The following is a 14,059-nucleotide window of genomic DNA, read 5'->3' on the forward strand; positions in this document are numbered from 1 at the left end:
TTTACAAAAATTCTAGATATTTTTTATTTAAAAATGACACGTAAACTTTTAGTTCAGCATCTCCAATTTTCATTGGTTAAAATAATTAGCTAAATAAGGTAAAATATTGATTATTTAAAATTCAGTTAACTTGTAATGATTTTTTTCCAATGAAATTGACTTTAATGATTATATTTTAAAAAGACTATATTATCATTATTTAAAGTTGTTATAAGTAAAATATTTTATTTTAATATATTACCATATGTGTCATTTGCCTATAGGTCTATAAATGTTCAATAAACATGATTAAGATTGACTATATTTTTAACTAAGGGGAATGTCGTTGGAGTATACAAATTTTTAAAAATCAATATAATTTATATTTATATAGTATGCCATCTATAGAAATTTATTTTGATCCTTTTTTTTGTCAGGATTATTTCGGCCTTTTCTATTTTTGGTACAAACATGTATAACAAAAATACATTGATCATAATTGATGGCATGAAATTTGATGATGAATCAGAGCCACACTTGTTATCTTATAAATAAAGATTTCATGATATGTGCATATATTTTAGGAAGACCCCAATGATTCGATATGATATTCTAGTATATGCAGACACAGAAAATCATTACACTTGGTCCTTGAGCTGTTTGTTTCTTGAAAGAAAAAGGGGTAAAATAGTCATAAAGAACCCACCCGGAAACATTGGAGAATTTAGTGGAGGTTAAAAAGTGACAAAGTCAGACACAACACAAAACTGACACCATATGCCTCTTAAATCTTAATTATGTCTGAAGAATATATATTTGGATTGGAGGAGAACATGTAGTTTAGAGAGAGAAGGGACATTTATACATACATTTATTCTAAAGAAGACTCATTCAATCTTCTTCTTTATAAACCCCTTCTCTCCTCATTTCAACTTTTTTAATCAACTTGTTCAATCTCTCAACTGTTGAAATATTATATTTGTATTTGTATATGTTGCATGATCTTGAAATTGTTAGTGCTTGCTAGATCTTGATCAAGATCATCTTTTTATCACAAGGGTTGTGTTGTGATCTTGCTGTGGGATTATTTAACAGAAGCTTCAAAAACCCTGTTGCCAGATTTATTTGGTGGTGATTTAGGTAAGGGTTTTTGGGTTTTCTTAAAGTTTATTAAAGATCTGATTTTAAGTATTAAAAGTTGTTGTTTTGAGGGTTGTGATCTGGGTTTTTTGAAGAATTGAGGATTGTGTTTGAAGTTCTGTGATCTGTTTGTTGTGGTACTTGTTTATTGTTGATTCTTTTTGGGAAATTTTGATTATTCATCTTTGATTAAAGAAGCATTGATTGATGATATAACCCAATTTTGGTTGGACTAAAGTGATCTTGATTTCTTGATTGAACAGTAATCACTTTCAAGTGCTTGTCTGGGGCTATATTTTGTAGTGGAGTTTAGGTTGTTGATATCGAAATTAACAATAACGGTGATTGATCAGTGACTAGCACTAAGGTGATCCGTCAGCATATTGTGGTCTCTTTCACTACAGTGGGGAGATTGAAACTCATATTAATCTCTGGTTAAAAATATTGACCATCTAATATTTTGAGCCAAGGTAAGTTTGTTTGTTGCAAGAGGCGAATAAGCTTTAATTTAGGAAAATGTCTCAAAAAGTTGAAAGGGTTCCACATCTACAAACGATCAGATCACTTCCTGTTGACTTTCGATTAATGGATGCACAGGAAGATCATTCTTCAAGAAAGTCAGATACTGTAACTATGATCAACGGTAGTAGGGTTTATGATAGTATCCCTGAAAATGTCAAGGTGGCTGGTAAAAAAAGTAATGATAAGGTTGATAGTAACGGCTATGAGTCACCTTATGAAAAGGGGCCTTACAGGGGTGAAGGCTTGAATTCTGCAGCTTCTACTTCACAATCGTATGGCTCATTGTTTAATGATTCCAAGTGGAATGACACATCCTATGATGCAAAGAAGGTAAGTAATACACCTATACTGGATTTTTTACCCATATATTCTTGTCAAAATTAGACATGGTCATACTTGTTTGTCTTGTTAATTTATGTCTACAATTGTGTTTCAACAAGCTTATATGCATCAAAGACAATATTAAAGTAAAAGGATGTCCTCATTTCTTGCATCTTTGTTCCCGTATGTACATTTGTTAAGAAGAAATATAATTACTTGCGCCTGAGTTATTCTCAAACACTAAATATGAAATTGAAAATTAAAACATTATGTTCGTGTGTTAGTTGCATCTTAGCAAAATACTAGAAGTGGAGAAATATTTGTTTGGTATATTATCTGCAATGATGTTATGCAGGTTATCATTATACTTCTGCAGTTAAGGATAATTAATTTTCGACGAATTGGCTCACTTGTCAACTTCACTGTTTCAGAAGCTTCACTCCTGGTTTCAACTTCCAGATGGGAACTGGGAACTGGCAAAAGTCCTGACAACTTCGGGGTCACAACTGGTCATATCATTGTCAGATGAAAAAGTGAGCAAAATTATGTCAATCTAGAGTATATACCTAACTGGCACACTCAACATCATCATTACTTTATAACTTGTAGGTGTTAAAGGTGAATAGTGATAGTCTGACGCCTGCAAATCCTGATATACTTGACGGTGTTGATGATCTCATGCAATTAAGTTATCTAAATGAGCCATCGGTTTTGTACAATCTTCAGTACAGATATGACCAGGACATGATATATGTAAGCATAAGAATCCGTTTTCAATCTTCGTATTAATTTTAAATTTTTTTTATTGACACTTGAAGTGTATCTAATAATGTTGCGGTCTTGTACCTATTAATTTCTAGACGAAAGCAGGTCCGGTTTTGGTTGCCATTAACCCATTTAAAAAGGTTCCCTTATATGGAAATGAGTTCATTGAAGGATATAGGCGCAAAACCATTGTGAGTCCACATGTATATGCCATTACAGATACGGCCTTACGGGAAATGATACGAGGTGCTTATGTGGTGCTTATGTTGTAGTTCATACATGTATCTTTATTTAAGATTGGTTATAAACATCTATGGTTGGTGTTAGTATCTGACTCTGTTTTTTTGATTGACCCTCCAGATGAAGTAAATCAGTCCATTGTTATAAGGTTAGTTGTACATCACTGAATCTATATAATACTTTCTGCATGAATCATGCTCAATGATGCTTTTGTTAGAACTGTCTATCTTTATTTCATGCGATGCCCTTTGCAGTGAGATGAATTCCTATATTGTTAACGCTGTAAGATGTGCTGTACTGAATTTACCGTACAGTGGTGCAGTGTTTTACGGCATCAAGGCAAATAATCTCTAAAGGATATGTAGATATCTCACATCAGTTTTTAAACAATCAGAGTTGTTATCTTCTTTTTATTATTCAAGGATTAAGTGCCGTACAGGGAATAAAACTCAAATTTTTTGATACGGCCAGATCAAATATATGTCTAAGAATATGTGAGAAAAAACATATTCATTCCTGCACTGTTCAACATTTATTCTGTCGTGCAGTGGTGAAAGTGGAGCTGGAAAAACTGAAACGGCTAAGATAGCAATGCAATATTTGGCTGCACTTGGAGGCGGGAGTGGAATAGAATATGAAATATTAAAAAGTAATCCTATTTTGGAGTCCTTTGGTAATGCAAAGACATCAAGAAATAACAACTCAAGTCGATTTGTAAGTAATATTTTCTTACAGAGACATTGAAACGTAGTTCTCAAAATTATGTTGGCTATGAAGTGAAATTGGTCTCTTCTGTGTTACAACTTGCATCTGACGTAGTTTATTTAATGGCATGACAGGGAAAACTTATTGAAATTAACTTTAGTGAAACTGGAAGGATATCGGGTGCCAACATTCAAACTTGTAAGGCTCCAATTGTTTTGGGTGCCATCGAGTCATTTTATTTTTCAACTGTTCTTTCTATAATACATGTAATTGATTAGAATTATAAATGCTGACTGTTCTGTCTTTATTGTGATTTTCTGCTATCATTCTGGATCGTGGTTCTTAATTCATAAAGTTTTACTTGAGAAGGTAAATCTCTAATACTTAGACCATGCATTTAGCCAAGCCATTCTTCCTAGCACAGCTCACTAGTTTTATTTTGAACAGTCTAGGGTGGTTCAATGTGCTGAGGGAGAGAGGTCGTATCATTCATTTTATCAGCTTTGTGCAGGAGCACCACCTTCTCTTAGAGGTATTAATTGCTTTCACCTTGATCATGAAATAACATTTTTGTGGCCTATTATTTATTTAACCCTATATAATTAGTAACAAGATCTACTATTTGCATTGCCGCCTACACTGTTGTAACTTGTATATGTCTAGGTTTGAGAATTTGCACCTTAAAATAATATTCGTGACACTGTATATTTGAAGCGACAGGAACAGATTGGTTTATCTTTATCGCAATAACTTGTAACTATAAGGAAGTCTGTGTTGGGTATCAACGACTTCAACAGTAATAGAAGATGAAAGTCTGTTGTGACGGTCTTACAATAATAAAGGTTGTGATGGTAACCTCAAGGTGTTAGAAAATGGCCCTTTCCAGGATCTTATATTATTCTAACACTCCCCCTCATTCGAGAGCCCATTTATGGGTCGAAGAGTGGATCACGGGCGCCCATCTTTGGGGTATAAATTTGCCTTTCGTGTCCCTCATAAATTGTGAGAAATATTGGGGGTGGGAGGGATCGAACCTGAGTCCCCTGCCAGCCTGAGCTCTGATACCATGTCAAGGAACCAGTTACTCTAAAACCTCAAGGTGTTAGAGAATGGCCCTTTCCAGGATCTTATATTATTCTAACATTAATGTGCCCCACTACAAAATAGATGTTTTAGTTGAGCAACTTTTAAAGTCTTATAGTCATTTTAAGGACATTTCAAAAAATGTGTCTGGAAATTCGAAAATCGATGTTGTAAATCAAGAGTCCAACTCACACATTATATGTGACAAGTTCTTGCTAATGACGTTATTATATTTTTTGTTTTACTACCTTAGAGAAATTGAATTTGAAGAGGGCAGCTGAGTATAATTATTTGAGCCAAAGCAGTTGTTACTCAATTCCTGGGGTTGATGATGCTGAAGAATTCCGCATTGTAACGGTACTGCATAAAATATTTCTATTTAAACAATAACACTGAACTGTATTTTCCTTGTTATATTTTCAATGCATCAAACATTTAGTTGCTCCCTTTTTTAAAACTTCTTTACCACTCGCAGGAAGCTCTTGATGTTGTTCATGTTAGCAAAGAAGATCAAGAGAGTGTCTTTGCAATGCTTTCGGCGGTACTGTGGCTAGGAAATGTTTCCTTTGCGGTTGTTGACGATGAAAATCACGTTGAACCTGTGAATGACGAAGGTTACTTTTTCTGGAGAACCAACTGAATATTCTAAAGCTTTTATGCATTACTGACTAACCTGCTCTGAAGATATTATTAGTAGTCCAACGTTAAACTTTATAGTTTTTGTTACCTTAGATTGATACTTAGAAATAAGCAATAAGGTTTGACATTCTGAAAGGACCAGTTTAGCTAATATCCCACTTTTTTGTCTTATCGGTTATATTGTAGTTTGCCTGGATTTTCTTTTATGATTTATTATGTGCCAATTTATCTACTATAAAAGGCTTTGATAATACTGGTTCCACTTATATCTGAACTTTCTGTGAAAATTCAAGGCCGTGTCTCGTATTTCAGGTCTAGCGACTGTTGCTAAATTGATCTCATGTAATGTTGCGGACCTAAAGCTAGCTTTGTCAACTCGAAATATGAAAGTAAGAAATGAGAATATAGTGCAGAGGCTGACTCTATCTCAGGTATGGCTAAAAGTAATTAGTATTTTATGATATCTGAAATGATTGCCTAACATGTGTTCATAAATTCTAGAGGTGTATAGATGGGGTCCTTATCTTTATGCCAAGTGTTGTTCCCATTTTTCAGGCCATTGACGCAAGAGATGCATTGGCGAAATCAATTTATTCTTGTTTATTTGATTGGCTGGTTGAACAAATTAATAAGTCACTTGTAGTGGGCAAACGCCGTACAGGAAGATCCATTAGCATTCTTGATATCTATGGTTTTGAGTCATTTATTGTATGTTTTTGTGCCTTTCATTCTGTTTGTTTATAATTCCGATTTGTATATAACATTTTATTGAGTTAATTTCTTTATTGCAGAGAAATAGTTTTGAGCAGTTTTGCATTAATTATGCAAATGAAAGATTGCAGCAACACTTCAATCGTCATTTATTTAAGTTGGAACAAGAGGTGGCTCCCTATCTTTGTATCTTATACAAATGGTTTCTTATCTTCTTAAGCATCAGAAACTTGCGTAACATTTGAAATTCCTTACTTGCAAATTTTACGGAAAAAATATTGTCATGAATTCATCACTTAGTTATCATGATATTTTCTATAATATTTCTTTTTCAGGAATACATCCAAGATGGCATTGAATGGACAAGAGTGGATTTTGAAGACAATCAAGATTGTCTAAGTCTTTTTGAGAAGGTGAACTTTTTGTTGCAATTCTTTTTCATGCATTAGCTTTAATTTTTTTTTTCTTCATACAACTTTCCTAAGGATGTTAAAGACAAATTCGGTTCACTTGGGTTTGCATTGTCGCATAATTATTGTTTCCCTGAAAATATTATTATTTAATAACAATCAGAACTGAAAACAGATATGCTTTTCCTATTATCCCGAGGTCACTTTTTCCTTAATATCAAACCAATACTCTAGATTAAACTTTAATGAAGGGTTTTGTTTACAAGTCAGCGTACAGGCTACCAGAATGTTCTGAATAAGCTTTGTATACATCAACTGCATTGTGTCATGTGTGTTTCTATGCGCGTGTCAAATCTTTATAGCATTATTAGTATTTTGATGATAGCAAACAGAACATTTGAATCTCAATTTTGACAAACCTTCCTTTCTTAATATTCTGCAGAAACCATTGGGGTTATTGTCTTTATTAGATGAGGAATCCACCTTTCCCAATGGAACAGACTTGACATTTGCAACTAAGCTTGAGCAGCACCTTCGTGCTAATCCTTGTTTCAGAGCAGAAAGAGAAAAAGCTTTTACTGTGTGCCACTATGCAGGGGAAGTATGTAATTTGTCACTGATTCCCTTCTTTCTTTCGCTTCTGCTTCTCCATCTTTCTATTTACCTCATAATAGCCTGTCAAACAGATAGATGTTAGAAATATTTTTGGCATTGCACTATTGTAAAGCACCAGTGTCTAATTAGAATTGTTTAATAACTTGTATATTCTTCAGTCAGGAGAGGTAGCATACATCAAATTGTGTGTTGTAGATCTTTTTAGTTCTTGCAAGTTTAGACTTCTACGGAACAATTTGTTAGAAGTATAAAAATAGTTAATATATTTGATTCTTTTGCTTCTAAGCTCCATCTTTCTTCTTATATGCTCTTAGGTTAGGTACGAAACTACAGGGTTTCTGGAGAAAAACAGAGATCTGTTGCACTTGGATTCAATTCAACTTTTATCTTCTTGCCAGTCCAATCTTCCTCAGGCTTTTGCAGCCAATTTGGTTACTCAATCCGAGACTAGTTTAAGTGGTCCATTATCAGGTGGAGCAGATTTTCAAAAGCTGAGTGTTGTGACCAAATTTAAGGTACATACAGTCTCGAGGATCTTGATAATTCTTATTCATGCGCTTCATAATAAACAATATTACAATATCTGAGATGCATTATGGAAATTGGGTTACATATTTCCTTTTGATTATAATAAAATTCACTTTGCCTTTCATTCAGTGTTTGGAATTTAAGTTAGGGAAATCATCAAAAATATCATCCTAGTGCCCCCTTGAAGTATACTTGGCTGCGTGCGTCTCTTTAAAATTGTTCTTTTTGTATATTGTCAAAGGCCTTTATCTTTTTATGGTCTTGCTTCACAAATTTATTATCTGTACCTATGTTAAAAATGTCATATACGACAGGTAAGAATCACCGCATTCTAAACTTGGCCAATTTGGATTTTTTTAAAGCAACTCAATTTAAACTCAATCTCGATGTAAATCATTTTAGACGATTTGCTAGTATAAATATTATTTTAGGCTAGTAATAATCATACGTAAATTATTTAAATTTCATGAATCAAGAAACAAAAAACTGACCTTGGAAAGAATCTTGAAGTTGATATTTTTTTTAATGTTAACATGTAGTTGAAAATATCAAACTCCACTTTCTGTTATCCTTCTAGCATTGCTAATTTTCTGTACCTGATATTTGCACATATACTTTGGTGCTCAGGGCCAGCTGTTCCAGTTAATGCAACGGTTAGAGAATACAACACCACATTTCATCCGCTGTATTAAACCCAACAACAATCAGTCTTCAGGTTTATATGAGCAAGGACTTGTACTGCAGCAGCTAAAATGTTGTGGGGTCCTAGAAGTTGTTCGGATATCAAGATCTGGCTTTCCTACTAGGATGTCTCACAAAAAGTTTGCCCGAAGGTGTGCCCAACTTTTTTTTCGTTAACCTGCCTAAATGGTATGTCATTGCTATATCTTGGTCTCATTTTCCTCCTTTTTGATGTGATTAATTAATTAGGTACGGATTCCTCTTACTCGAGAGTGTAGCATCCCAAGATCCGCTAAGTGTCTCAGTCTCGATTCTTCATCAATTTGGCATTCTGCCTGAAATGTATCATATCGGATACACAAAATTGTTCTTTAGAATGGGACAGGTAAAATGTTTAGCACTGTTGTTTCTTATTCCTTTATTTGTTTCTCCTCTTTGTTTGTCCTTTTGTTTTGTGTAGTATTTAATAAAAAAATGCAGTGAATATAGATGAAACTAATGTACTTCTTATTATTCATTAAGCAGAAACAGTAAGCCAGCCAAAAATTTAATTATTAAGCTAGAAGATTTTAATTTTAAACTAACTAGCAAAAATTTTCCCAACCAGATTAGTGTTCTTGAGGACACAAGAAATCGTACTCTCGGCAGCATATTGCGATTGCAAAGCTGTTTCAGAGGTCATCAAGCTCGAGTTATGGTTAAGGAGCAAAGGAGAAGAATTGCTGCTTTCCAGTCATGTATGTTTCTATAGCTTTTAGTTTTTTCCTTTCAATCTCATGGTGTTTAATTAAACAATTTATCCTTGAGGGATTTGGAGAGTAATAACTAAACACATTTTGCAGTTATCCGTGGTGAGAAAACAAGGGCAGAATTTTCGGTCTTATTAAAACAATATCGAGCAGCTGTGCTTATTCAGAAGCAATTTAAAGGCAGGATTGGTAGGAGAAAGTTCAAAAATATCCATGATGCATCAGTGTTTCTGCAATCAGGTACTAACCGTATAGTTGTTTTTGCCGAGTCATTACATTTTAAGCAATTTTGCACTTGTATGATACTTGTTTGATGCAATATTTAAAATGTTTAGACTAGTTATTATCCTGCTCACCAGCATCCTTTCTGTATGAGTAGAATGATTAATAAAAAAGTTGTTTAACTTTTTTTCACAAGACTAATACAAAATCTAGATATCCATGTATATCTGTGTTAGCAGAGAATATGGGCTGTCAAATAAAGTATAAAGTGACAGTTGTCAAATGGAGTAGTTAATTACTGAAAGAGCTACATATACCTTCTTCCAAGTTTTTTGGTTTACATACCATTTGTAACTTTCAAGTTTGTAGCATTAATCTCATGGCACCTTCAAAATTTGAGTTGAGCATATTAAACCCTAAACCTTGAAGTTCTCTCTTTGTTCGGTCGACCCTTTTCCGATGAAAATGACCAAGAATTAGCTTTTTCTTATTAAATTTACTAAAAGTTTTTGTCTTTAACCTTCACAACTCTCCTAAGAACATGAACTTGCTTAAGAGTCAATAATTTAAACAACTCCAAATTAATAACCATATCTAGTTTTGGAGTTGGGTTCTATGGAGACCCATCTAATTTGGAGACTATGGAGACCACTCTTGTGACCATTAGATCAAATTCTATCCTGTGGCTGAGATTTAAACATTTTCAAATATTTTTTTAATAAATATTAAAATACACCAATGCCACTCCCTGTAACGTGTGTGCGACTGTTTTACGTATATAATATTTTGTAAATGGGTCTCATAATCCGATCCCCACAGATACGCTAGATTAAGAGTGCAGTACATGGTCCTGGCAAAAAAATGGCAAAAAAAGAGAAAGAAATGCAGTACATGGTTACACTAAAAAAAGAAAAAGAAAAAAGAGTGCAGTACATGGTCTGATTCAAGGTTTACACTTGTGCTTCTTATTTTTTGGGGGAGGGACATGGTCAAATTGTTTTCTAGTTTTTTGATATGGCTTTTTAGTAATCGGATGATATTTTAAAAGGGAAATGAAGCAAATGCAGAACATGGTATATTGTGTGCAGTACATGGTCTATGTATTAGTACTGCATGTATATAAATGCATTGGATGTGCGATTTTGAGTTGCAAAACAACTTTATGAATTGCAAAACATCTGGCTAGTTGGAATATTAGCACGCCTCATGTGATGTCAATGGCAAAGTGTCATTACTGTAAACTTGTAATGCCTGTAACCGCTAGGCTATAACTATGGTTGTGTGTAACTGTAGTAGTTAATACGTGTCTAGATTATAGAAACTCCTGACATTTTAATTAGCCATTTGAGGATACATAAATCCAGAAAATTATGGACCATTGGATTAGATGGAGAGGGATGGCCTAGATTGGGTCTCCAAGTCTCCAAAAAATCTAAGGTCTCCATAGAACTTGTTTCTCTAGTTTTGTTCTTAATGATGGCTCATTTTCATTTATTTGTAAGTTTATCTGTATATATGTGTGTGTATGTGTGCTTTAGTCACTCTTGCTCTGCAACTGAATGAAATATTTTGCAGTTATACGTGGCTGGTTAGTTCGAAGATGTTCAGGAGATGTAGCATTACTACAATTTGGGGTTAAGAAGGTGCTCACTAACTCTTCTTACCTTACAGAAATATAGGATCTTTTGTTCTTATGTTTGACCAGACTTTTAACAAGCAACACATGCATATAGTGTAAATTTGTTTAAGAGTTGATTTATCGCACTAACTGCGTCTAACTCAATGAATTATCAAGTTTGTTCTCTCCCTTGCATATAAATAATTATTTTGATTTGTATTTCTGATTTTAACTTACCAATTACACATCTCTCAACTCCTTGACCAAGTACTTTCCTAGCTATAAAGTGTATTAATAGTTCTACTAGTATATAATTTTTACATCCTTATTATGTGAAAAATATTAAAAATTAAATCTAGGCTAAAAAATGATCAAGGTGGAAATATTAGAGAGTAGATAATATGGAGAACTGGACTACCAGTTGAAAAATATTTAAGATTATACTTGTGCTTACCCTTGTTTTGTTGGCAACTTAATGACAACTGACAACCATGACATTACAGGGTCACGAGACAGATGAGGTGATTGTTAAGGCATCATACCTTGCTGACCTGCAGCGTCGTGTACTTCAAGCCGAGTCTTCATTGAGAGTTAAAGATGGGGAGAATGACATTCTTCAACAAAGAGTCCAACAATATGACAACCGTTGGTCTGAATACGAGCGGAAAATGAAGGCAATGGAAGAAATGTGGCAGAAACAAATGAGATCACTGCAGTCAAGCCTATCCATTGCTAAGAGAAGCCTAGTGGCCGATGATTCAGATACATCAGTCAATAATGACTCGAGCTATGATTCTCCGGTTGACTATAGAAGGCCCGCAAATGCAGGTCTGAGTGTTATAAGTAGACTGGCCCAAGAGTTTGATCAGAGGAGCAGAATATTTGGTGATGATGCAAAGTTCTTGGTTGAGGTGAAATCGGGTGAGGTGGATGCAAATTTGGATCCGGAACAGGAACTTCGAAGATTAAAACAAATGTTTGAAGGCTGGAAAAAAGATTATGGAACAAGACTGAGGGAAACAAAGGTGATCTTGAACAAAGTAGCAAGTGGTGGAGGAAGTGGTGAGAAAATGAAGAAGAAATGGTGGGGAAGATTGAACAGCACCAGGATGAGTTGAAAATTGTATACATATAGTCAAAATGGGATGTAATTTACATATACACACATCCTTCAACATGGCTTTCTTCTCATTTATGAGGATAAATTTACTCTCTGAAACAAGGAATTAGAGCTAGAGGTTTGAGGGATCATAATCGAAATCAATTTATGAAATCCTAATACATACATACCATACAAATTCATATACATTTACTTGAGTTCAAATTTTTGGGATCCATTGAGTACGGGGGCCATAGACTTGCTCGCGAATGGGCGGGGCCATCTTCAGAATGTACGAATAGTTAGAGTATCTCCTTCCAAAAGGTTACCAAATTTTTTCAAAGTCAAAATATATTAGTTTTTTTATCTTATCTTTCCTCCATATTATTTTTGATAACTTTTTAAAAATACATTTCAATAGTTGGCAACCCCAATAATTGCAAGTATGGTCCTGTTGTATATATGTTGTGTACTTGATGATTTCATGAATAAAACATCTTAGTAGATTTTACTTAGTGAAATAATGTAGCACTCGACGGATAAGATTTATAGTCCCGACGGACAGGGACGGAGCCAGAATCCTAACTTTGGGGTGGCGAAATTTTTTTTCCAGTAACTAATATATATATTTAATTTAATATATATTAAATAAATTAATAAATATTAATTTTAAAATTTTAATGTACAAAATATATCTAAATTCGTAACTATTGTAAATATCACTAATATTAGTACTAAATTCATAAAATTTATATATTTTTGAGGGGGCGAACATTCAAAATAATTTTTTTTTACTACTAAATATATAAATATGTAATTTTTTTCATAAATTTTAATATTAATTTTACAATTATACCGGAGTTTGGGGTGGCGGCCGCACCCGCCGGCCACCCCCCGCCCCCGTCCCTGCCGACGGATGACTCATTATAGTCCCGACGGATGATGACTTATTATCCATCGAGTGAGTAGCTTATGTAACAATAAGTCTGTAGCACATTTCTGCAATCACCATTGTATAGATTCTGTAAGTAGTATTCAAGTCATGTTGACTTTAACTAGATATGCAGAATAGGTTGATTAATTGAACATAGATGATGTCTTGTAATTCTGCATAAATGAAATGAAGTCAAGTGTCAGTTTGCTACCCGACGGATAGCCTACAATGAAGTCGACGGATGATCAAATAGACAACCCGACGGATGATCAATAACTCGACGGATGATCATGAACCCGACGGATAAAGAATTCAAATATCTGTTGATAGTGACAACACAGTCACATGCGTCGAGTGGATGCAAACGGAATGTGGTAGCCTATTCAACTGGATTTTCGAGAACAAAGAAGCATTGTCATTTTCATGCTATTATGAAGATATTCAAAGATGCTGGAATAGAGTAATGAAGTAGCATTGTAATAGACTAGATAGTTTTTGTTTTATTATCTTGTCTTATTACTTTGTAATCTTGGTGATATATAAACTAAGTAGTAGAAACTAAGACACTATCGATCTAAGCAAGAAAGCAGAGAAACATTTGTAAGCAGGATTTTTAGCATTTCTCTGTAGTCTTAGAAGTTCAATTGTAGTAAGCAGCTGTGAGCATTTCTGCACACAGGGTTCTCTCGATATATAATATATATCTCTGGTGGAATCATTCAAATCCACCGGAAAGTTTTTAAAGACTCTTATTTTTAATTACTTGTGTTTTTGATTCACTTAAGTTTTTATTCCGCATTGTGCTAATCAATACACTTATTTTTATATTTGAGTTAGAACATTTTATTTCAAGAAAAAGTTTCAAGAATTCCATTCAACCCCCATTCTGTAATTCTTGTCATATTGTTAAGGGAATAACAATTGGTATCAGAGCAAGCTCTTAACTTACAAAGAGTTTAAAGATCAAAACAATACAGCAAGATGAACAAGAAGGATGTTGGAGTCAAGATCCCTTTTCTGGATAAAGATAATTACCATCATTGGAAGGTAAAGATGTATCTTCATTTGCTTTCTCAAGATGAGGCCTATGTTGACTGC

At 34.0% G+C, this 14,059-nt stretch overlaps 1 protein-coding gene across 1 annotated transcript; it reads left to right on the plus strand.

The window, feature by feature from the left end:
- Window positions 1-662: 662 nt before the first annotated feature.
- Window positions 663-12,551, plus strand: LOC141683481 (myosin-1-like). Its single transcript, XM_074488218.1, has 24 exons — window positions 663-1,119; window positions 1,383-1,971; window positions 2,394-2,495; window positions 2,572-2,715; window positions 2,823-2,973; window positions 3,088-3,115; window positions 3,516-3,681; window positions 3,807-3,870; window positions 4,028-4,041; window positions 4,120-4,204; window positions 5,009-5,112; window positions 5,231-5,369; window positions 5,707-5,825; window positions 5,950-6,102; window positions 6,186-6,275; window positions 6,441-6,518; window positions 6,958-7,116; window positions 7,445-7,645; window positions 8,286-8,491; window positions 8,589-8,724; window positions 8,947-9,076; window positions 9,182-9,328; window positions 10,886-10,953; window positions 11,432-12,551. The coding sequence occupies exons 2-24, from the start codon at window positions 1,636-1,638 to the stop codon at window positions 12,044-12,046; spliced, it is 3,435 nt and encodes a 1,144-aa protein (XP_074344319.1). The 5' UTR covers window positions 663-1,119; window positions 1,383-1,635; the 3' UTR covers window positions 12,047-12,551.
- Window positions 12,552-14,059: the final 1,508 nt, after the last annotated feature.

This window comes from Apium graveolens, chromosome 9 (assembly GCF_009905375.1).
Source record: "Apium graveolens cultivar Ventura chromosome 9, ASM990537v1, whole genome shotgun sequence".
Taxonomy (NCBI): Eukaryota; Viridiplantae; Streptophyta; class Magnoliopsida; order Apiales; family Apiaceae; genus Apium; species Apium graveolens.

Coding starts and splice junctions, on each gene's coding strand:
- LOC141683481 (XM_074488218.1), top strand. CDS start 1,636: ATGTCTCAAAAAGTTGAAAGGGTTCCACATCTACAAACGATCAGATCA. Junction 6,276..6,440: donor TATTTAAGTTGGAACAAGAG/GTGGCTCCCTAT, acceptor TTTCTTTTTCAG/GAATACATCCAAGATGGCAT. Junction 6,519..6,957: donor GTCTAAGTCTTTTTGAGAAG/GTGAACTTTTTG, acceptor AATATTCTGCAG/AAACCATTGGGGTTATTGTC.